A 25,657-nucleotide genomic window follows, 5' to 3' on the forward strand; every position below is an offset into this window, starting at 1 on the left:
TCTTGCTAAACTGCTATTGCTTTTTAACCCATTTTAAAACGTCCAAAATGTAATTAAAGTTAAGTCCCTTATTATGCATAGTGCCGTATAACAGCAAATCATCTGTACTAAAAGTGATGTTATTTTCTTGAAACCGGAAGTCCGGAAAGGGATCAAAGTAACTGGGGGTGACTGACGATTGCTTCAACTACACCTGTCTGCTTCATTGAATGAGGTTTACTAGAACATTTGTGTCAGTTTTGATCCCAAATATAATTTAAAACACTGCGCAAACGCTTAACTGTATATAAGTCATACATTTGCACAAAACTGCAGTTTAACGGTGAGTACGGGTTAGCATTATCTCTAAACACATACGTTAGGCCGACCGGCTGTATTTTGTTTTTTTTATGTTGGCTAGTTAGCTTGCGTTAGCAGCGACATAACTAGCTAGTCTTGCTAACAGCACCGTTTTACACCTAATTTGTTATGTAGCTAACTTGCTATATCACGAATGCAGTTGCTTCTACATTGTGTATGCAACACACTAAGGTGTAACATATAAATATTTTGATAGTTAACGTAAAATTAGCTTAAGTAGGTCATGTCGAAACAACCTAAACATGTTTCCATCTTCTCATTAGCTAGCTAACGTTAGCTAGTTAGCTTAGCAGCTAATGGCTAACAAACTAGCTGCATACGCCAGCTGTAGCCACCTTGCCAGCTGATGTTTTACTACCTAATGAGCAGTCCTGTAATGCAAATTTGTAAAATATGTATTCTTTTGCGTCTTCAATAGGAGTATAAACCATCACTGCCTAGCTAGCGCAATAATTACACATTCTGTTTCCAGTTCACAGCAATAATGATTAGTTACAGTAATGTCACCTAACTGCACGTATGGCTTTTCACGGCCAATGATGTAAATTAGTCAATGCAAATTGTTGGAACTTATATTGAGCTGTTGACAACTACTTATGTGACATGGACAGCTTACCTATCCAACACACACATTTGGCCAAATAATTGCAGAAATAAAAATCGGGTGCAGATTATTAAGCATGCACACATGCGAGACACTTCATTTGATATAGATTTGCTTATTAGTACCAGAATACCTTTACCTACTGCAAAAAATCCCACTAACCAGTCATGTGCCATTCTTCCGTTGTCTCTCCCCTCACTCGTTCCACAGGCGACGAGCTGGCGCAGGTCGTGGGTTGCCCGTGGACCATGAGGGACAGTGGTAGCAGCCTAGCACAGAACCGCTGGCAGGGAGAGCTGGGCCTAGCTGTGGGCCAGGAAGACAGTGGAGGTGGTGGTGTAGGGATCTCTGGGGGTCACCTGGGGATGGACCCCACCTCCACCCATCAGATGCCCAGCCCCATGCACCTGAAACTGGACCAGAAAGAAAGGGAGGCCTGGGATGCTGAGTACATGGAGGAGTTGGAACGGGAGGAGATGGAGGAAGATGGGGATGAGGAAGAAGATGAGGAGGAAGTGGATTTCGAAGAAGGTGAAGGCTGGGATGAAGAGGAGCAGGAAGAAGAGGAGGAAGATGGAGAGGAGGCTGAGGTTGAATGGGAGGTCCCACACATGGTTCCCACCACATCCCTACAAGAGCAGAATCATCATCACCAGCTGCAAGCACCACTGGAGGATGATGACGACGACAATGACAACAACCAGGCCGAAAATAAAGCCAGGGACTTTCCCATCAACCCTATCCAGTCCAGGCTCAATGTGCTCCGGCAGCGCAGGCTAAGGCGCTGGCGGAAGCTTCGCTCCCATTCCGGCCTTCGGTCCCGCCTTACTCAGCATTGGAAGACCTGGCGTCAGCGGGCCCTGTGGGTAGGCACCCTGGGGCACAGGAGGGCGAGGAAGTGGCCCCAGTACAGTCAGTACGCCAACCGGCACAGGAGGGGAGCAGACCCAGGCCTCAGCCCGCTGTCAGACGACGAGAGGCTCAGTGGGTCTGAACGAGGTGAGCTCCCTAGATGGGGAAGTTGTTTTTGAGAAACTGAAGGGTCGACAGTTTCTTCGATAAACAACACACTTAGATGGAGCCATACATAAAACATTCCATCTATTTTATACACATTAATGGGTACCATTAACTTAGAGGAAAACAAGTGTATTGCTTAAAGCGTCTGACAATGAGTGCCTTGATTTTTACAAATCTTAAACGGTGCAATCTCCACGATAATTGCCGTAATGTTTTAATTATTCCTAAGCTCATACTAACCAGGATGTAAGATGACAATCATCATAATGTTAGCAATTCTCTCTGCGTTGTTGGGAAGGGCCCGTAACTAAGCATTTCACTGTTCATCTACACCGTTGTTTACCAAGCATGTGACGAATAACATTTGAATTGACTAAAGTTGTCATCCCTGCAGACGACCGGTTGAATGGTTACTCAGGAGACTACCAGTCCATCCAGATGGGAATTCTGGGGGAACCAGAGGCTTCCTACTCTATCGTCCGAGAGAAACCTGTGGAGGTCGCCCTCACTGAGGAACACATGAGCTGCGTGCATGGTAAACAAAAACATATAATTGTTCTTCTGGAAAATGACCTTTTCTAGTTAAATTGGTTATATTATAAAATTACTAAAACACTCTTACAAACATGTTATGCAGACATTTCTGGCAAATACACTTTACATTAATTCATGTCATATTTTGTTAGAGTTGGAGAAATGAAGCTTGTTGGATGACATGGGCTACGGTCCAAACACTTAAAAGACACACCCTATCCACTCAGCCCTCAAATTAAGTGGACTCTTTTGATGAAGTCTGACGAGTATACACTTGCAGGGTGAGGAAGGAAGGAATGATTTTTAAATGGACCACCCTTGGCCCAGAACTTCGTCATTCGTTCATCTCGCGATGATTGTGTTTTCAGCCACCGGTAGCTTGTGGGTGCTTTATATGTGCTACAGTCAATTATGAGTGCATGTCTACTTATATTAAATGTATAATTATTCATATACGCCTACTGTATGATAGCTAGCAAATTAATTAGCCAACTAACGTTAGCCTGCCTAGCTGGGACTTATGAAGGACATTTTTTTTATTTCTACAATTTCCAAATGATAACCAAACAAAAACATTTACTTTTTGTGAGACGTGTTTGTGCCATCATGTGCATTAGTAGCACAATTTCAAACTTATTTGTTTTTACTTACACTCTTATGTTGACTTCTCCATTGATGTTGTTTTTAAGTTTTCGCTGACTTAGCGGATGCACAATCGTAGTGAATTGAATTATGGGGAGTTTCAGGCCCCGGAGTGAACATAATTGCACACTCGCAAAGCCGACTAAAAACGAGGGCCGAGGGGCTTACGTTGCAAACTTCCCTTGCTTGGCTAATCATTTGGACCGCCCTCCAAGATGGCGATGGGGATTCCCGCAAGGGCACAAGGCGGGGGGTAAGTGGACGAGGGTGTGTCTTTTAAGTGTTTGGACCGCAGCCATGATTTTACATATCGTACCTATGATGAAAATGTAAAAGGAAGTTCCAAGTTTTACTAGTCGTATGTACAGTATACATCGTCCAATGACAAGCTTACTTGAAGGTACCTTCTCCACAATGCAACAACAATAAGAAATAATAAAATATAAGAATATGAACATAAAGTAAACGGTTCCGTAGAATAGAATAAACATGTTAGCTGAAGGATAATACAGTAAGGCTAAATTTATAGTCCAATATTTACACATGCTTTGGGGAAGGGGGAATTGGGGGCGAGTGTATTAAGGTAGGGAGAGTCAGTGCAGGTGGTCAGTTCACTTCAAGGAAGTGTTGCATCAACTCCGGTGAAATCTACATCAGGTGTCAATTGATGCTCAGTTAAAGTAAGACACATTAAGGTTCTTCTTTCCTATTGATATAGTTTCTTTGCACACCTGCTACCAGGATATGATTATAGGACTGAGACTGGCTGCTGAAGGTCATGTAGAATCCTCTACTGTCTGTGATTTTTTTTTTTCCCCCCTCCCCCATAGTAGAATCATCTTCTGTCTGTGTGATTTTCCCCCCCCCCCCCCCCCATAGTAGAATCCTCTACTGTCTGTGTCATTTCCCCCCATAGTAGAATCCTCTACTGTCTGTGTCATTTCCCCCCATAGTAGAATCCTCTACTGTCTGTGTCATTTCCCCCCATAGTAGAATCCTCTACTGTCTGTGTCATTTCCCCATAGTAGAGTCCTCTACTGTCTGTGTGATTTAACTATTACTCTCCCAACATTCTGTTTTCCCATTCTCAGGGATCCTGGACGAGTCTCTCCAGAAGTATGGCAGTCTGATCCCCATCCACGCTGACGACGTGGTGGAGAAACTACAGGACATCTTCAACGACAACTTCTCACAGCCTCACAGGTCCGTCTGACCCACACACATACATACATACACATGCAAACACACACAGACATGCAAAGCAATACACGCACACCTGCGCATGGACACGTTCACACATGGTACACACATACAAACCCCAATGAAACATAATTTCCTGTACTGTGCAGGGACACATTCACAGAGAGCGACACCAACCCAAAAAAGAAACACAATGTAGCCTAATATTTATACTAACTGATGTCTACTTGGGATCGGTAAGGAGCCTTTTAAATGTTGGCCTTAAAAAGCCTGGTTCTCTTGGCCGAGGCCAGGTGGAATGTAAATAAATCTATCCTTACAGAGAGCAGTCATGCATTCCTTCTACGCAGCACTCTTCATTTCAGACTTAGAATCTGAATGATTCTAATTCTATGATTTCAGACTCCCAAATATGGTATTTTTACCTCTTCTTATCTGTTAAGCTATTTTAACCAAAGGGAAAGGAAACCACCAACATGTTACCAGCATCACCCAAGTTCTGAGTATTTTGAATCAAGTTAGTCTTTGTGTTATGACAAGGCACAAATCTTATGAACTGAAGATGGTGACTGAAACCATCTGTAAGGCATTATAATGCTTTGTAGAGTGTTTAGTACAGGGTCCCACCCACTATTACTAACGTGTTCAACCTTTCTTTCGTATCGTCTGAGATTCCCAAAGATTGGAAAGCTGCTGCGGTCATCCCCCTTTTCAAAGGGGGTGACACTCTAGACCCAAACTGCTACAGACCTATATCTATCCTACCCTGCCTTTCTAAGGTCTTTGAAAGCCAAGTTAACAAAAAGATTACCGTCCATTTAGAATCCCAACGTACCTTCTCAGCTATGCAATCTGGTTTCAGAGCTGGTCATGGGTGCACCTCAGCCACCCTCAAGGTCCTAAACGACATCATAACCGCCATCGATAAGAGACATTACTGTGCAGCCGTATTCATCGACCTGGCCAAGGCTTTCGACTCTGTCAATCACCACATTCTTATTGGCAGACTCGACAGCCTTGGTTTCTCAAATGATTGCCTCACCTGGTTTACCAACTACTTCTCTGATAGAGTTCAGTGTGTCAAATCGGAAGGCCTGTTGTCCGGACCTCTGGCAGTCTCTATGGGGGTGCCACATGTATCAGGTTACCAAAGCCAATATCTCCTTTGGTCGCCTTTCCTTCGAGTTCTCTGCTGCCAATGACTGGAACGAACTGCAAAAATCTCTGAAGCTGGAGACTCATATCTCCCTCACTAGCTTTTAAGCACCAGCTGTCAGAGCAACTCACAGACCACTGCACCTGTACATAGCCAATCTGTAAACAGCCCATCTATCTATCTACCTCATTCCCATACTGTATTTATTTATTTATCTTGCTTCTTTGCACCCCAGTATCTATACTTGCACATTCATCTTCTGCACATCCACCATTCCAGTGTTTAATTGCTATATTGTAATTACTTCGCCACCATGGCCTATTTATTACCTTAACTCCCTTATCTTACCTAATTTGCACTCACTGTATATAGACTTTTTTTAATCTTTTTTTTCTTCTACTGTATTATTGACTATGTTTTGTTTATTCCATGTGTAACTCTGTGTTGTTGTATGTGTCAAATTGCTATGCTTTATCTTGGCCAGGTCGCAGTTGCAAATGAGAACTTGTTCTCAACTAGCCTACCAGGTTAAATAAAGGTGAACTAAAAAATAAAATGAACTTGGTCCTTGAGCCAGTTCTGTCCATTCATCACTAGGGTTTAGGCACCAAACAGAAGAAAACGGAATGAAACTGAGGGAATAGTTGTAGAAAAACGTCTTGATACAGTGTGCACTATTGAATACGACCCAAGTGTAAACTTTTAACACGTATGTATATATGTATGTGTGTTAAAAGTGTCATATTGAAGTTGAAGTCTGAAGTTTACATACTTAGGTTGGACTCATTAACTTGTTTTTCAACCACTCCACAAATTTCTTGTTAACAAACTATAGTTTTGGCAAATCGGTTAGGACATCTACTTTGTGCATGACACAAGTCATTTTCCAACAATTGTTTAGACAGGTTATTTTATTGATAATTCACTGTATCACAATTCCAGTGGGTCAGAAGTTTACATACACTAAGTTGACTGTGCCTTTAAACAGCTTGGAAAATTCCAGAAAGTGATGTCATGGCTTTAGAAGCTTCAGACAGGCTAATTCACATAATTTGAGTCAATTGGAGGTGTACCTGTGGATGTATTTCAAGGCCGACCTTCAAACTCAGTGCTTCTTTGCTTGACATCATGGGAAAATCAAAAGAAATCAGCCAAGACCTCAGAAAAAATTGTAGTCCTCCACAAGTCTAGTTCATCCTTTGGAGCAATTTCCAAACGCCTGAAGGTACCACGTTCATCTGTACAAACAATAGTACGCAAGTATAAACACCATGGGACCACGCAGCCGTTATACCGCTCAGGAAGGAGACGCGTTCTGTCTCCTAGAGATGAACGTACTTTGGTGTGAAAAGTGCAAATCAATCCCAGAACAACAGCAATAGACCTTGTGAAGATGCTGGAGGAAACAGAGACAGAAGTATCTATATCCACAGTAAAATGAGTCCTATATCATCATAACCTGAAAGGCTGCTCAGCAAGGAAGAAGCCACTGCTCCAAAACCGCCATGAAAAAGCCAGACTACGGTTTAAAACTGCACATGGGGACGAAGATTGTACTTTTTGGAGAAATGTCCTCTGGTCTGATGAAACAAAAATAGAACTGTTTGGCCATAATGACCATCATTATGTTTGGAGGAAAAAGGGGGAGGCTTGTAAGCCGAAGAACACCATCCCAACCCTCAAGCACGGAGGTGGCAGAATCATGTTGTGGGGGTGCTTTGCTGCAGGAGGGACTGGAGCCCTTCACAATTTAGATGGCATCATGAAGGAAAATTATGTGGACATCTCAAGACATCAGTCAGGAAGTTAAAGCTTGGTCGCAAATGGGTCTTCCAAATGGACAATGACCCCAAGCATACTTCCGAAGTTGTGGCAAAATGGCTTAAGGACAACAAAGTCAAGGTATTGGAGTGGCCATCACAAAGCCCAGACCTCAATCCTATAGAAATTTGTGGGCAGAACTGAAAAAGCTTGTGCGAGCAAGGAGGCCTACAAACCTGACTCAGTTACACCAGCTCTGTCAGGAGGAATGGTCCAAAATTCATCCAACCTATTGTGGGAAGCTTGTGGAAGGCTATCCGAATTGTTTGACCCAAGTTAAACAATTTAAAGGCAATGTTAAATACTAATTGAGTGTATGTAAACTTCTGACCCAATGGGAATGTGATGAAAGAAATAAAAGCTGAAATCATTCTCTCTACTATTATTCTGACATTTCACATTCTTAAAATAGTGTTGATACTAATTGACCAAAGACAGGGAATTTTCACTGAGTTTAAATGTATTTGGCTAAGGTGTATGTAAACGTCTGACTTCAACTGTGTGTGTATGTATATATTTTATGGTTCAAGTTGTCCTTCACTTCCATGTCATATTTCCAAAAAATACAAAAAGGCGGCCAGTATAATACAGAAAAGGTTTTGAACGTTTTATATTCCTCGTCTGATGTTTCCATGTCCAACAGGAAAGCGGTGGTGCAACACCTAATCCAGTCCTACCAGAGGTCGTCCGGCACAGCCATGGTGCGAGGGTTCCGCGTCAACTACAAGCGTCATGTCCTCACCATGGATGATCTCAGCACGCTGTACGGACAGAACTGGCTCAATGACCAGGTGGGTGGGACCCTGTACTAAACATTCTATAAGGCCTGTCGCATGCTTATAACAAGTAATAACACAACTGTATGCCCTAAGGTGGGACCCCTGACAAAATACAACAGACTGGATTCTAACTTAATATCTGCACCTGAATTTTTGCATACGTTTTGCATACTTTGCAATGACGTCATTGCATGACTTATGCTAAATTTCTATTTGTTTGCATGTCAAGTTAGGATTGTGCCTTGTTTGCAAAGAGCTGTTATTTTTCCAAGGTCCAATGCAACCATTTTTATCTCAATATCAAATAATTTCTTGGTAACAATTTAAGTACCTCAAATTGTATTTGTCACATGCGCCGAATACAACAGCTGTAGACCTTACAGTGAAATGCTTACTTACAAGCCCTTAACCAACAATGCAGTTTTAAGAAAAATACGTTTTAAGAAAAAAATAATTGACTAACAAATAATTAAAGAGCAGCAGTAAAATAACAGAAGCGAGGCTATATACGGGGTACCGGTACAGAGACAATGTGCAGGGGCAAAGGTTAGTCGAGGTAATATGTGCATGTAGGTAGAGTTAAAGTGACTATGCATAAATTAATAGTGTAGCAGCAAATTCGGGGGGGGGGGCAGGCAATGCAAATAGTCTGGGTAGCCATTTGATTAGCTGTTCAGGAGTCTTATGGCTTTGGGGTAGAAGCTGTTTAGAAGCCTTTTGGACTAAGACTTGGCGTTCCGGTACCACTTGCCGTGCGGTAGCAGAGAGAACAGTCTATGAATCAAATTTTATTTGTCACATACACATGGTTAACAGATGTTAATGCGAGTGTAGCGAAATGCTTGTGCTTCTAGTTCCGACCATGCAGTAATATCTAACAAGTAATCTAACAATTTCACAACTACCTTATACACACAAGTGTAAAGGAATGAATAAGAATATGTACATAAAAATATATGGATGAGTGATGGCCGAACGGCATAGGCAAGATGCAGTAGATGTTGGAGTACAGTATATACACATTTACATTTTCCGCCAAGATAGAACTGCCAAAGGGGGCCATGTTGTAATCTACTGCAGAGATAGCCTGCAGACTTCTGTCTTACTATCCAGGTCTGTACCAAAACAATTCGAGCTTCTACTTCTAAAAATTCACCTTTCCAGAAACAAGTCTCTCACCATTGCCGCTTGCTATAGACCACCCTCTGCCCCCAGCTGTGCCCTGGACACCATATGTGAATTGATTGCCCCCATCTATCTTCTGAGCTCGTGCTGCTAGGTGACCTAAACTGGGACATGCTTAACACCCCGGCCATCCTACAATCTAAGTTTGATGCCCTCAATCTCACACAAATTATCATTGAACCTACCAGGTACAACCCCAAATCCGTAAACACGGGCACCCTCATAGATATCATCCTAACTAACTCGCCCTCCAAATACACCGCTGCTGTTTTCAACCAAGATCTCAGCGATCACTGCCTCATTGCCTGCATCCGTAATGGGTCTATGGTCAAATGACCACCCCTCATCACTGTCAAACGCTCCGTGAAACACTTCTAATCGACCTGGCCGGGGTATCCTGGAATGACATTGACCTCATCCCGTTAGTAGAGGATGCCTGGTTATTCTTTAAAAGTGCCTTCCTCACCATCTTAAATAAGCATGCTCCATTCAAAGAATTTAGAACCAGGAACAGATATAGCCTTTGGTTCACTCCAGACCTGTCTGCACTTGACCAGCACAAAAACATCCTGTGGCGTTCTGTATTAGCATCGAATAGCCCCCGTGATATGCAGATTTTCAGGGAAGATAGGAACCAATATACACAGGCAGTTAGGAAAGCTAAGACTAGCTTTTTCAAACAGAATTTTGCATCCTGTAGTACAAACTCAAAAAAGTTCAGAGACACTGTAAAGTCCATGGAGAGTAAGGGCACCTCCTCCCAGCTGCCCACTCCACTGAGGATAGGAAACACTGTCACTACCGATAAATCCACAATAATTGAGAATTTCAATAAGCATTTTTCTACGGCTGGCCATGCTTTCCATCTGGCTACCCCAACAGCCCTGCGCTCCCCACAGCAACTCGCCCAAACCTCCCCCACTTCTCCTACACCCAAATCCAGATAGCTGATGTTCTGAAAGCAGCAAAATCTGGACCCCTACAAATCAGACGGGCTAGACAATCTGGACCCTCTCTTTCTAAAATTACCTGCCGAAATTATTGCAACCCCTATTACTAGCCTGTTCAACCTCTCTTTCGTGTTGTCTGAGATTCCCAAAGATTGGAAAGCTGCCGCGGTAATGCCCCTCTTCAAAGGGGGAGACACTCTAGACCCAAACTGCTACAGACCTATATCTATCCTACCCTGTCTTTCTAAGGTCTTCGAAAGCCAAGTTAACAAACAGATTACCGACCATTTAGAATCTCACCGTACCTTCTCCGCTATGCAATCTGGTTTCTGAGCTGGTCATGGGTGCACCTCAGCCACGCTCAAGATCCTAAACGATATCATAACCGCCATCGATAAGAGACATTACTGTGCAGCCGTATTCATCTACCAGGCTAAGACTTTTGACTCTGTCAATCACCGCATTCTTATTGGCAGACTCGACAGCCTTGGTTTCTCAAATGATTGCCTCGCTTGGTTCACCAACTACTTCTCCGATAGAGTTCAGTATGTGATATCGGAGGGCCTGTTGTCCGGACCTCTGGCAGTCTCTATGGGGGTCCCACAGGGTTCAATTCTCGGGCCGACACTCTACTCTGTATACATCAATGATGTCGCTCTCACTGCTGGTAATTCTTTGGTCCACCTCTACGCAGACGACACCATCCTGTATACCTCTGGCCTTTCATTGTAAACTGTGTTAACTAACCTCCAGATGAGCTTCAATGCCATACAACTCTCTTTCCGTGGCCTCCAACTGCTCTTAAATGCAAGTAAAACTAAATGCATGCTCTTCAACCGATCGCTGCCCGCCCGTCCAGCATCACTGCGGTTGTAACTTACAATATGTGTACAACTACAAATACCTAGGTGTCTGGTTAGACTGTAGACTCTCCTTCCAGGCTCACATTAGACATCTCCAATTCAAAATGAAATCTAGAATCGGCTTCCTATTTCGCAACAAAGCCTCCTTCACTCATGCTGTCAAACATACCCTCATAAAACTGACTATCCTACCGATCCTTGACTTCAGCCATGTCAATTACAAAATAGCCTCCAACGCTCTACTCAGCAAACTGGATGTAGTCTATCACAGTGCCATCCGTTTTGTCACCAATGCCCCATATACTACCCACCACTGCGACCTGTATGCTCTCGTTGGCTGGCCTTCGCTTCATATTTGTCGCCAAACCCACTGGCTCCAGGTCATCTGTAAGTCTTTGCTAGGTAAAGCCCTGCCTTCTCTCAGCTCACTGGTCACCATAGCAACACCCACCCGTAGAATGCGCTCCAGCAGGTATATTTCACTGGTCATCCCCAAAGCCAACACCTCATTTGGCCGCCTTTCCTTACAGTTCTCTGCTGCCAATGACTGGAACGAGATGCAAAAATCACTGAAGCTGGAGACTCATATCTCCCTCTCTAACTTTAAGCACCAGCTGTCAGAGCAGCTTACTGATCACTGTACCTGTACACAGCCCATCTGTAAATAGCCTACCCAACTACCTCATCCCTATATTGTTATTTATCTTTTTGCTCTTTTGCACCCCAGTATCTCTACTTGCACATCTATCACTCCAGTGTTAATGCTAAATTGTAATTATTTTGCCTCTATGGCCTATTTATTGCTTTACTTATCTTATCCTACTTCATTTGCACATGCTGTATATAGATTTTTCTACTGTATTGTTGATTGTATGTTGGTTTATTCCATGTGTAACTCTGTGTTGTTCTATGTGTCGAACTGCTTTGCTTTATCTTGGCCAGGTCGTTGTTGCAAATGAGAACTTGTTCTCAACTAGCCTACCTGGTTAAATAAAGGTAAAATGAGATGAGTAATGTAGGGTATGTAAACTTTATATAAAGTGGCATTGTTTTAAAGTGGGTAGTGATACATTTATTACATCCAATTTTTTATTATAAAAGTGGCTAGAGATGAGTCAGTGTGTTGGTAGCAGCCACTCAATGTTAGTGATGGCTGTTTAACAGTCTGATGGCCTTGAGATAGAAGCTGTTTTTCCAGTCTCTCGGTCCCAGCTTTGATGCACCTGTACTGACCTCGCCTTCTGAATGATAGCGGGGTGAACAGGCAGTGGCTCGGGTGGTTGTTGTCCTTGATGATCTGTTTGTCCTTCCTGTGACATCGGGTGGTATTGGTGTCCTGGAGGTCAGGTAGTTTGCCCCCGGTGATGCGTTGTGCAGACCTCACTACCCTCTGGAGAGCCTTATGGTTTTGGGCGGTGCTGTTGCCGTACCAGGCGGTGATACAGCCCGACAGGATGCTCTCGATTGTGCATCTGTAGAAGTTTGAGTGTTTTTGATGGAGGCTGAAGAGGCGCTGCTGCGCCTTCTTCACCGTGCTGTCTGTGTGGGTGGACCATTTCAGTTTGTCCGTGAACTTAAAACTTTCCACCTTCTCCACTACTGTCCCGTCGATGTGGATAGGGGGCTGCTGTTTCCTGAAGTCCACGATCATCTCCTTTGATTTGTTGATATTGCGTGTGAGGTTATTTTCCTGACACCACACTCCGAGGGCCCTCACCTCCTCCCTGTAGGCCATCTCATCGTTGTTGGTAATCAAGCGTACCACAGTGTTGAGGATCAGCGGGGTGGAGATGTTGTTACCTACCCTCACCACCTGGGGGCAGCGTGTCAGGAAGTCCAGGACCCAGTTGCACAGGGCGGGGTCGAGACCCAGGGTCTCGAGCTTAATGACGAGTTTGGAGGGTACTATGGTGTTGAATGCTGAGCTGTAGTCTATGAACAGCATTCTTATATAGGTATTCCTCTTGTCCAAATGGGTTAGGGCAGTGTGATTGCGTCGTGGACTTATTGGGGAGGTAAGCAAATTGGAGTGGGTCTAGGGTGTCAGGTAGGGTGAAGGTGATATGGTCCTTGACTAGTCTCTCAAAGCACTTCATGATGACGGAAGTGAGTGCTACGGGGCGATAGTCATTTAGCTCAGTTACTTTAGCTTTCTTTGGAACATGTGGGAATTGATTGATTGATTGATTGATTGAATATGTCCGTGTAAACACCAGCCAGCTGGTCTGCGCATGCTCTGAGGACGCGGCTAGGGATGCCGTCTGGGCCGGCAGCCTTGTGAGGGTTCACACGTTTAAATGTTTAAGTCATGTTGGCTGCAGTGAAGGAGAGCCTGCAGGTTTTGGTAGCGGGCCGTGTTGGTGGCACTATATTGTCCTCAAAGTGAGCAAAGAAGTTGTTTAGTTTGTCTGGGAGCAAGACATCGTGGTCTGCGACGGGTCTGGTTTTCTTTTTGTAGTCCATGATTGACTGTAGACCCTGCCACATACCTCTCTTGTCTGAGCCGTTGAATTGGGACTCTACTTTGTCTCTATACTGACGCTTAGCATGTTTGATTGCCTTGCAGAGGGAATAGCTACACTATTTGTATTGGGTCATGTTTCAGGTCGCCTTGCCCTGATTAAAAGCAGTGGTTCGCGCTTTCAGTTTTGCGCGAATGCTGCCATCAATCCACGGTTTCTGGTTGGGAAAGGTTTTATTAGTCGCTGTGGGTACAACATCACCGATGCACTTGCTAATAAACTCGCTCACCAAATCCTTTTTGTTAAACCAGCGTTGAACAGACCTGAGCATGGGCGTTTCATGTTTTAGTATGACTAGGGTGGCTGGAGGCTTTGACCATATTTAGGGCGCCTGGTAAAGAGGTCCTGGATGGCAGGAAGCTTGGCCACAGTGATGTACTGGTCCGTACGCACTACCCTCTGTAGTGCTTTGCGGTCGGAGGCCGAGCAGTTGAAATACCAGGCAGTGATGCAACCAGTCAGGATGCTCTCGGTGGTGCAGTTGTAGAACGTTTTTAGGAGCTGAGGACCCATGCCAAATCTTTTCAGTCTCCTGAGGGGGAAGAGGCTTTGTCGTGCCCTCTTCACAACTGTCTTAGTGTGTTTGGACCATGATAGTTTGTTGGTGATGTGGACACCAAGGAACTTGAAGCTCTCAACCTGCTCCACTACAGCCCCGTCGATGAGAATGGGGCCGTGCTCAATCCTCTTTTTCCTGTAGTCCACAATCATCTCCTTTGTCTTGGTTACGTTGAGGAAGAGGTTGTTGTCCTGTCACCACACGGCCCGGTTCTGTCCTCCTCCCTATAGGCTGTCATCTTTCTCGGTGATCAGGCCTACCTCTGTTGTCATCGGCAAACTTAATGATGGTGTTGGAGTTGTGCCTGGCCATGCAGTCATGAGTGAATATGGAATACATGCCCTAAGGGGCTCCCGTGTTGAGGATCAGCGTGTCGGATGTGTTGTTACCTGCCCTTACCACCTGGGGGCGGCCCGTCAGGAAGTCCAGGATCCAGTTACAGAGGGAGGTGCTTAGTCCCAGGGTCCTTAGCTTAGTGATGCGCTTTGAGGGCACTATGGTGTTGAACGCTGGGCTGTGGTCAATAAATAGCATTCTCACATAGGTGTTCCTTTTTTGTCCAGGTGGGAAAGGGCGGTGTGGAGTGCAATAGAGATTGCATCGTCTGTGGATCTGTTGGGGCGATATGCAAATTAGAGTAGGTCTAGGGTTTCTGGGATAATGGAATTGATGAGCCATGACCAGCCTTTCAAAGCACTTCATGGCTACAGACGTGAGTGCTACGGGTCGCTAGTCATTTAGGCAGGTTACCTCTGTGTTCTTGGGCACAGGGACTATGGTGGTCTGCTTGAAACATGTTGGTATTACAGACTCAGACAGGGAGAGGTTGAAAATGTCAGTGAAGACACTTGCCAGTTGGTCAGCGCATGCTTTGAGTACACATCCTGGTAATCCATCTGGCCTTGTGAATGTTGACCTGTTTAAAGGTCTTACTCACATCGGCTACGGAGAGTGTTATCACACAGTCGTCCGGAACAGTTGATGCTCTCATGCATGTTTCAGTGTTGCTTGCCTCGAAGCGAGCATAGAAGTAATTTAGTTTGTCTGGTAGTCTCGTGTAATTGGGCAGCTCGCGGCTGTGCTTCCCTTTGTAGTCTGTAATATTTTGCAGGCCCTGCCACATCTGACGAGCATTGGAGCCGGTGTAATACGATTCAATCTTAGTCCTGTATTGCCTGTTTGTTGGATGATGTAGTTTCCGGGTTATAGTCCCGCTCCTTGAAGCGGCAGCTCTACCCTTTAGCTCCATGCGGTTGTTGCCTGTTATCCATGGCTTCTGGTTGGTGTATGTATTTACTGGTTAGGTTTCCATCCAATTGGCGTCAGATTTTTATGCACATTTTTGAGTATTCGCATTAAGAAAATATGCAAATGTTCTTACCAGTGGTGTGTTTCCACCAAATGGACTTGTTGAAAATGTACTTTTTATCCCCCAAAAATTGTACCGAATAAAAATCGAAAGTTCGATGTGTTTCCATTGTATTTTCAACTCTACTTTTGTGTTAAATAGCAAATGTGCCTATTTTGGTCATGGCACATGCACTCTATAACTAACAGCTCAGAATGCTGTATGGGTAGACTTGTCTTCCCAAACTCGGTCCTGGGGACCCCCCTGGGTCCACATTTTCGTTTTTGCCCAAGCACTACACAAAATAACCAACTCATCAAGCTTTGATTCTTTTAATCAGCTGTGTAGTGCTAGGTCAAATCCAAAATGTGCACCCACGGGGGGCCCCAGGACCGAGTTTGGGAAAGCCCTGGTCTACATGATGAGATTATTATGGATAAGAGCAAGAATATTTTTTTGGTCAAATGGTAGCCAAGCTTTTATTTTATTTTTTAAGCGCATCATGCTCATCACCGCTGGCTATCACCACCCTGTGAAGTTCTTAATTTTATTTAATCTGTATCTTAACAAAATGCATGGTTTTTCTAGTCGTAGTGCAAGGAAGGTCGGTGCTATTCGGAATCCTTGGGACATCCTGACTCTAAACCCTAACCTTCATCTCCATCCTAACCTTAACCCTTACCTTAAAGGGATAGTTCATAATGTTGGTAATGAGGCCCTTTTTCTACTTCCCCAGAGTCTGATGATTGTATTTACGCTAACTAGCTCAATTGCTAAATAATGTTATCGCAATGACTGGAGGTCTATGGCATCTGCGTGCTAGCAGATAACCTAGACTGCCAGTGATTGCGCTAACGCTAGTTATCACTGGTTCATGAAACTACCTCTCACTTCCTTCATACTGGACACCAAGACATACAAATTGTATCCAAGAGTTCATCTGACTTTGGGGGAGTAGATAAAGGGCCTCATTGCCCAAATCCAGAAGTGTCCCTTTTACCATTTTTTTAAATTTATTTAAACTTCAATGGGATAGGGACATCCCAAGGATCCCGGATAACATGGACAGTGGGAGGACCACACATACCATATCATCGTGTGACTCCAAGTTTACTTCTATATGATGGTTATTATAATCTATATTTGCCCATAAAGCCCCGCCATTTCTTGCATAATTAATTTTACCGTCACAAAAAGATCCCACCATGTCGAACTAACAAATTATGTCTGCGTTTATAAAATTGTACCGAAACTACCTGTTTCCATCACAGCTGTTGTGATTTTTTAAAATATATATATATATATATATATATATATATATATATCTCACTTGCATTAGAACTGTGGATGGAAACATGGTTACTGTGATCGTTTTTCGATGAAAATAGTCAAAGAAACAAATAGCAATTTCTCAAGCAAGAATTTTGCTACGACTGTCGGAGTGGTCTGAGTGGGGAGGGGAAAACTGAAAACTAGCTGTTGGCAGAAATGTTTGGAACTCTCATATTGATCTATTAATGAATTTACTGCCTAGTAACATTTTCACAATTTTACAGAATTATTCCAAACTGTGTGTGTGTGTGTAGATAGAGCACAGGAACATCATGTTTGACAGCACTGGGCCTTTAAACAGTTTAAAAGCAAGACATTGTGGTGATAAAATGTTTCTTCAGGTCATGAACATGTATGGTGACCTTGTGATGGACTCGGTGCCTGAGAAGGTAGGAAAACATTTACAACATACTTCCACAAAATCCGTAATGTCCCCCCCCCCCCCCCCCCACAGAAAAACCATATACAGTGCCTTCAGTAAGTATTCATACCCCCTGACTTTTTCCACATTTTGTTGTTACAGCCTGAATTCAAAATTGTTTAACTAGATTTTTTTTTTTACCCATCTACACACAATACCGCATGATGACAGTGAAAACATGTTTTGATAGTGCTATACTTCATTTTCAATGAATTACCACATTTGCATAAGTATTCACTTTGTAGAAGCACCTTTGGTGGCGTTTACAACTTTGAGTCGTGTTGGATGTGTCTGTATCAGCTTTGCACATCTGGATGTGGGGATTTTCTCCCATTCTTCCTTGCAGATTTTCTCAAGCTTTAAGTTAGATGGGGAGCGGCGGTGAACAGCAATCTTCAAGTCTCCACAGATTTTCAACGGGATTTAAGTCTGGGTTTTGGCTGGGCCATTCAAGGACTTTCACATTCTTGTTCTGAAGCCATTCTAGTGTTGCTTTGGGTCAATGTCCTGTTGGAATGTAAATCTTCGCCCCCAGTCTGTCATTTACACTCTGAAGCAGGTTTTCCACATGGATTTGCCTGTATTTGACTCCATTCATTGTTCCCTCCATCCTTACCAGTCTCCCAGTCCCTGCCGCTCAAAAGCTTCCCCATAGCATGATGCTGCCACCAATGTTCCCTCAATTTTCTTCCAGCACTGAGCAAATTTCAGGTCTGCTGTGCGCAAAGTTCTGTGCAACTTCCAGCGCGTGTTTACTGTGAACACAGGCTTTACCCGCTTTAAGTTACAGTAGTCAAGTAGGCTACTTTGGCTATTTGATCATAATGTAGGCCTACCAGAGTGGCCTACCATCAAAAACAATGGAGAAAATGCATCCCAGAACAGATATTTCCATGTAAAAATGTTATATCATTCAGCCTACAGTAGCAGCCAATGTGTGGTGTTCAATGTAGACTTACATTCCATGAGACTTTTGAAAAAGTCATGCAGTGCTTGACATTAACCTGCTCATCCACTTGTCCTTCAGACAAGGTGACTGAAAATGGTGTTTGATGCAAGAAACCACTTTACAAAATAAAATACATTTATTATTCCCATACTGTTATAACAGGGAATCAGGCAGATTATGCTACCCTCTGCCTATTGGCTACTTAGCTTATTCAAGCCTGTCTCAAAATACAACACTGCCCCTTTAAGACAAAAAAAGCTCTTCACCTGACTAGCTTTTCAAAGATGTCTAGAAATGTTGCTGACTACAAATGATCTGACTGGGCTAATAACTCACTAACTAGCAAAGGATATGAACTGTGCACATGTGGCTAAATGCAGCTTTCGCTTTGATCTCAAAACAAGCGGGTCTACTCACCACCGCTCATGCTGTAAACACAGTCCAGTTCAAATAAATGGCACAGATCTATATATGGCAATGGTCTATTTGCATATAGGGATACTGCAGCTCTGAACGGTTATTCCGCAGCAGTCTGTGTAAAGTAGGCGCTTAGTTGGGCTGAGTCAATGCAATGGAATCCTACTTCGATGCATTCTGCCTATAACAAAATGTCTTGCATACTAAGTCTATTTCTTCTGTGGCAGCTTAGAGGGAACATTGGCCACCACCACGCTTCATGGGAGTTGGTGTTAGATGGGTGATGAGTTGTGGCGGGTTTTGCTCTGCATTCAGGCCAAAGAGTTTCACTTTTTTGTCTCTTCAGACCACACTCTTTTGTCTTTCACGTGCCTTTATGCAAACTCCAGGCTTGCTGTCATGTGGCTTTTTCTCAGGAGTGGCTTCAGTCTTGCCATTCTCCCATAAATCCCAGATTGGTGAAGTGCTGTAGAGATGGTTTTCCTACTGGAAGGTTCTCCCATCTGAGCCAAGGAACTCTAAAACTCTGTAGATCTACAATCAGTGGTAATTTAGTTCTTGGTTACCTCCCTGACCAAGGTCATTCTTGCACGTTTGGTCAGATGGCCATCTTTAGTCTGGCTAGGTCCATATTTTTTATTTTATTTTTACTTTCCCAGTGGAGACCACTGTGCTCTTGGAAACTTACAACACTCTAGAAATAGTTTTATACCCTTCCCCAGATGCCTCATCACAATTGTATCCCGAAGATCTATGGACAGTTTCTTGGACTTCATGGTATAGTTTCTGCTCTGACATGCACTGTCAACTGTGGGACCTTATATAGACAGGTGTGTTTCTTTCTAAATCATGTCCAAACAATTTGAATTGGCCACAGGTAGACTTTCAAGTTGTACTGACATTGCAAGGATGATCAAAGGGAATTGGATGCCCCTGAGCTCAATTTGGAGTGTCATAGCAAAGGGGTGTGAATACTTATAGTATCAGTCAAAAGTTTGGTCACACCTACTCGTTCCAAGGTTTTAATTTATTTTTTCGAATTTTCTACGTTGTAGAATAGTAGTGAAGACATCACAACCAGAAAAGTGTTAAGCATATTTAAAAAAATCAGGTTCTTCAAAGTAGCCACCCTTTGCCTTGATGACAGTTTTGCTCGCTTGCATTCTCTCAACCAGCTTCATGAGGTAGTCACCTGGAATGCATTTCAATTGACAGGTGTGCTTTGTTAATTGTGGAATTTCTTTCTTTCTTAATGCATTTGAGCCTATCAGTTGTGACAAAGTAGGGGTGGTATACAGAACATAGCCATATTTGGTAAAAGACCAAGTCCATATTATGGCAAGAACAGCTCAAATAAGCAAAGAAACGACAGTCCATCATTACTTTAGACATGGTCGGTCGGTCAATCCAGACATTTAAGAACTTTGAACGTTTCTTCAAGTGCAGTCGCAAAAACCATCTAGTGCGATAATGAAACTGGCTCTCATGAGGACCGCCACAGGAAAGGAAGACCCAGAGTTACCTCTGCTGCAGAGGATGAGTTTATTAGAATTAACTGCACCTCGGATTGCAGCCCAAATAAATGCTTCACGGAGTTCAAGTAACACATCTCAAGATCAACTGTTCAGATGAGACTGTGTGAATCAATCCTTCATGGTCGAATTGCTGCAAAGAAACCACTACTAAAGGACACCAATAAGAAGTGACTTGCTTGGGGCAAGAAACACAAGCAGTTGACATTACACTGGTGAAAATCTGTCCTTTTTGGTTTGAGTCCAAATTTGAGATTTTTGTTCCAATTGAGATGGTTTGAGATGAGTTGGACCGCAGAGCGAAGGAAAAGCAGCCACCAAGTGCTCAGCATATGTGGGAACTCCTTCAAAACTGTTGGAAAAGCATTCCAGGTGAAGCTGGTTGAGAGAATGCCAAGAGTGTGCAAAGCTGTCAAGGCAAAGGGTGGCTACTTTGAAGAATCTCAATTATAAAATATATTTTGATTTTAACACTTTGGTTACTACAAGATTCCATGTGTTATTTCCAAGTTTTGATGTCTTCACTATTCTACAATGTAGAAAATAGTAAAAATAAAGAAATCCTTGAATGAGTAGGTGTGTTCAAACTTTTGACTTGTACTGTATGTAAATGAGATTTTTGTATTTCATTTGCGAAGATTTCAAAAACACTTTCACTTTGTCATTATGGAGTATTGTGGTAGATGGGTGAGAAAATAAATACGTGGATTAAGTCGAGGGGTATTAATACTTTCTGAAGGCACTATATTCAGTGAATGAGAATACCTGTACCATCCGTCTTTCTCCCTCAGGTTCACTTCTTCAACAGTTTCTTTTACGACAAGTTGAGGACGAAAGGCTACGATGGAGTCAAACGATGGACAAAGAACGTAAGAAACCCTGTTCATCCCATAAATGTTTTCTTTTCCCCTTTACGCTGGCTTTTCATGATCCTTTGTCAATCCATTTTACATTGAAATTGTAGCATACCTCACTGAACAAAAATATACTGAACAAAATTATAAACGCGACATTAAAGTATTGGTCCCATGTTTCATGAGCTGAAATAAAGATCCCAGAAATGTTCAATACACACAAAAACCTTTTATCTTATTTTGTGCACAAATGTGTTTACATCCCTGTTAGTTAGTGTTTCTCCTTTGCCAAGTTAATCCATCCACCTGACAGGTGTGGTATATGAAGAAGCTGATTAAACCGCATGATCATTACACAGGTGCACCTTGTGCTGGGGACATTAAAAGGCCACTCTAAAATGTGCACTTTTGTCACACAATACAGTGCGACAGATGTCTCCAAGTTTTGAGGGAGGTGCAATTGGCATGCTGACTGTTGGAATGTCCACCAGAGCTGTTGCCAGAGAATTTAATGTTATTTTCTCTACCATAAGCCGCCTCCAATGTCGTTTTGGTGAATTTGGCAGTACGTCCAACCGGCCTCACAACTGAAGACCATGTGTGGGTGAGCAGTTTGCAACATAGTGAACAGAGTGCACCATAGTGGGGGTATGGGCGGGCATAAGCTACGGAGAACACAATTTGCATTTTATCGAAGGCAATTTGAATGCACAGACATACCGTGAGGAGATCTTGAGGCCCATTGTTGTGCCATTCATTCGCAGGCATCACCTCATGTTTCAGCATGATGATGCACGGCCCCATGTCGCAAGGATCTGTACACAATTCCCGGAAGCTGAAAAATGTCACAGTTCTTCCATGGCCTGCATACTCACCAGGCATGGCACCCATTAAGCATGTTTGGGATGCCCTGGGTTGACATGTACGACAGCGTGTTCCAGTTCCCGCCAATATCCAGAAACTTCACACAGTCATTGAAGAGTGGACAACATTCCACAGACCACAATCAACAGCCTGATCAACTCTAAGCGAAGGAGATGTGTTGCACTGCATGAGGGAAATGGTGGTCACTGGTTTTCTGATCCACGCCCCTACATTACTTTTTTATCTGTGACTAACCGATGCATATCTGTATTCCCAGTCATGTGAAATCCATAGATTAGTGCCTAATGAATTGATTTACATTGACTGATTTCCTTATGAACTGTAACTCACTAAAATCTTTGAAATATATGTATCTTGTGTTTTTTTTTTCAGTGTACTTACCTGGCAGGTTTACCCAGGCGCAGCCATTGCGCTCCAGTTTTTGTGTTCACCCCTGCGAATTCCCCAAATGTGAATCTCAACGGCATAATTTATGGTAGTGGGGGAACTGCGTTCACGCTTTCTCCTGATTTGGCTAGAAGGAATTCGGCTTTTGATGTCATTTCAGCTAACCCTAATGGTGCGTTTAGACGGTACAAGCTAGACAGTAAACCGGATTTCATTGTTTTCTATTAGAGCATGATGGTAAATACCGTCAGCCGCCACGGTAGATAGGACTTGCCGCCAGAGTTAAAATATTTAAACTTTTGCCATCTGCCGTAGCGTTGTTTCCTACCGCACGTTGATTTGCACTGATTGTACTAGTGTGTAGTCGTCTTTACAAATGTGTTTTGTTAAAACGCTGAACAGAAACCCAAGCCTTAACACCCCCCCCAAGAGCAAACCAAGACAGACAACACTTTCACTTCAACCCTTTCTCTCTTCCCCCCTCGGATGAAACTAGCACATATTACGTGTTATTATTCATCATAATGCTCTCACTCTACTCTATCAGGTGGACATATTCCAGAAGGACCTGCTGTTGATCCCCATCCACCTGGAGGTCCACTGGTCCTTGGTCAGCGTGGACATCCCTCGTAGGGCCATCACCTACTTCGATTCCCAACGCACACTTAACCGACGCTGCCCAAAGGTGAGTGCCTGACTACTACTCATGTCTTTCAGATTAGAACAAGTCCTAAAAATCATCTATATTGATTTAGTCTTTATCTGTGTTTCGAAGTGGGACTGAAATAGTTGACAGGACTCATTTTGGGCGTTAGGTATTATTTTATATTTAGGAGCCAGTATTAAAGCAGTCAAATGTGAAGTTGCGGACAGCATCAGCCGACTTCAGGAACTGGTCTCTATAAATGATCTGCTCTTTTCCACCACCTCCTCAGCATATTGCAAAGTACCTGCAAGCAGAGGCTGTCAAGAAAGACCAGAGAGATTTCCTCACAGGGTGGAAAGGCTATTTCAAAATGGTATGTCAAGATTTCTCAGGAATTAACAACCAGATGATTGTTTGACTGCATCGTGGAATATGTTGTGTTTTACCAAAACATTTCGATGTGCGTTTCAGAATGTTGGTCGCCAGAACAATGACAGTGACTGCGGAGCGTTCGTTCTTCAGGTGGGTCCTAATTATAATCCTAGATGTTCATACTTGGATCTAGAGCCATGGTTCATAGCTGTCCATGTACGTCACACTCTTGTGCTGAATTCCAAATCAAGCCCTAGCCCCAAGACCTAGACACTCCTTTAAATCAGGATTGTATTAAGATCACCATTAGCTTTTGCAAATGCAGCAGCCACTCTTCCTGGGGTCCACATGAAACATGCCATAATACAGAACACTAATAGACAAGAACAGCTTAAGGACAGAACTACATTTTTTAAATAAGAATATAGAAATAACAAAGATCCAAAACACTAGGATTTAATAGGTTTGATATGATAACTGCTTAACCTTGCCCTCTGATGGCTAGCTGGAACAATTTGGTGCCAGAAGGCCTGGACCCTGCTTTGGGGGCCTTTGTTCCCTACACTAGGGCAGGGTTTCCCAAACTCTGTCCTCAGGACACCCCTGGGTGCACTTTTTTTTTTTTTTGCCCCTAGCACTACACAGCTGATTCAAATAACCAACTCATCAAGCTTTGATTATTTCAGTCAGCTGTGTAGTGCTGGGGCAAAAACCAAAACCTTCACCCAGGCAGGGCCTGGGACAGAGTTTGGGAAACCCTGCACTATTTCTAACCTCTCTCTCTGTGTTCCTTCCAGTACTGCAAGACTCTGGCCCTGGGGCAGCCGTTCAGCTTCGGCCAGCAGGATATGCCCAAACTGAGAAGACTCATGTACAAAGAACTGTGTCACTGCAAGCTCTCGCTGTGACGCCACGCCCTCTGAGGATTCTTAGTGAAGAAGCAGCAGATTCTAACGAGGAAGTGAGGGATGGTTCTAACGAGCTATGGTTAACAAGCTAGTGACTGAAAGAAAGGAAAAAAGTGTTACATTTCAAAGGAACATTTTTTCCTCTTGACAACGACATCCAGAGACTTTACTACTATAAGTCAGGAGGGCATTTTTATATTTTCTCCCCATGTGTTTTCTGCCCTCTTTCTGTTTTTCTCCCTTGACCCCCTAGTTTTAATTTTCATGTTCATGGTTGTTTCCTTGTGGTTGACAGAGGCCAAGTCTAAGAGTGTGTCCTAAATGGCACACTGTTCCCTATGTAGTGTACTACTTTTGACCATAACCTTATGGGCTTTGATCAAATGCAGTACAAGGTATAGGTAATAGGGTTCCTTTTGGGATGTAAACCATGTCTGCTATTCTCTGACAGTGAAACTGTGTATTTTAAATTTTTAAAAAATACATTTTATTTGGACTTGGGAGACTCTCTCTCTCTGTTTCTCTCAACAGATTTATCACCTTATCGACGCAGGAGCCCCCCAAACAGACGATTGGAGTGGAAACAAGTGGTTATTCTAGCTTCTTTACTTAAGTTCTTGTTTTTTGTTCCTCTCTCTCGTCAGTAAAAAAAAAAATAAACATGTTGCTAATGCTTATTGTTCATGGTGTTTTGAGGGCAGTGATGATTATGTTTCATATTTTGATTCAAATAAAAACTATCTTACCAGTTCATGTTGACGTCATATGGGTTGGACCATGTCGGCTACAAACAACTTTGGATCCCAAATGGTAGCCTATGCCCCTTTATAGTGCATCACTTTTGACCGGGGAAGCACATATTCTTCAGTGGTACTACCTCATATTTCCCTCTTTCTTTTAGTAACTGACAGCACATTGTTGATAGGTATCATGTTTTTTTTTTTGTTTGTTTTTTTTTGTGTTTTGAGCAGAAGTCGGATGGAACATATTTGACTTTCTTTTAAAAAGCATTTATTGAATTTATTAGACAATTTTTTTTTAAATGCGTACATAAGGCTGCTCCAGCCGGTGACGCCTCCACATAGAATTTAAGAAAATCATCAAGGACAACACCAGTGGTAATTCAACAAGATTAGGTTGCAATAGTGGCAACCGACAATGATAGACAAAGTTGATAACAATAAACAAACACAGGGCAAGGAAGAGATGAATGAAAGTTGAATATTTCTGTCACGTACAGATTTAAATTGAGGAATAGGATGGTTGTTCATAAAAAAATTTAGGAAGAGGCAATATTTGGCAGTGGTGGAAAAGTACCCAATTATCATACTTTAGTAGAAGTAACGATACCTTAAGAAAATGACTCAAGTGAAAGTCACCCAGTAAAATACTACTTAAGTACACTTAAAAA

The 25,657-nt window shown here is 43.0% G+C and overlaps 1 protein-coding gene and 1 pseudogene across 2 annotated transcripts; both read left to right on the forward strand.

The window, feature by feature from the left end:
• Positions 1-24,999, forward strand: senp3b (SUMO specific peptidase 3b). 2 transcript variants are annotated; one of them, XR_003878406.1, is made up of 12 exons: positions 1-322; positions 1,175-1,963; positions 2,379-2,519; positions 4,252-4,363; positions 7,981-8,128; positions 17,217-17,264; positions 20,986-21,063; positions 22,868-23,005; positions 23,256-23,339; positions 23,438-23,488; positions 24,136-24,299; positions 24,778-24,999. XR_003878406.1 is itself a non-coding variant. In XM_029754429.1 (11 exons), exons 2-11 carry the CDS (start codon positions 1,213-1,215, stop codon positions 24,244-24,246), a joined length of 1,662 nt encoding a protein of 553 aa, XP_029610289.1. In that variant the 5' UTR covers positions 2-322; positions 1,175-1,212; the 3' UTR covers positions 24,247-24,999. The 2 variants fall into 2 exon arrangements, 1 of the variants encoding a protein (XP_029610289.1); XM_029754429.1 differs by having other exon boundaries at positions 2-322; positions 24,136-24,999.
• Positions 22,307-22,441, forward strand: LOC115195065 (uncharacterized; annotated as a pseudogene).
• Positions 25,000-25,657: the final 658 nt, after the last annotated feature.

Source organism: Salmo trutta, chromosome 5 (assembly GCF_901001165.1).
Source record: "Salmo trutta chromosome 5, fSalTru1.1, whole genome shotgun sequence".
Lineage (NCBI taxonomy): Eukaryota > Metazoa > Chordata > Actinopteri > Salmoniformes > Salmonidae > Salmo > Salmo trutta.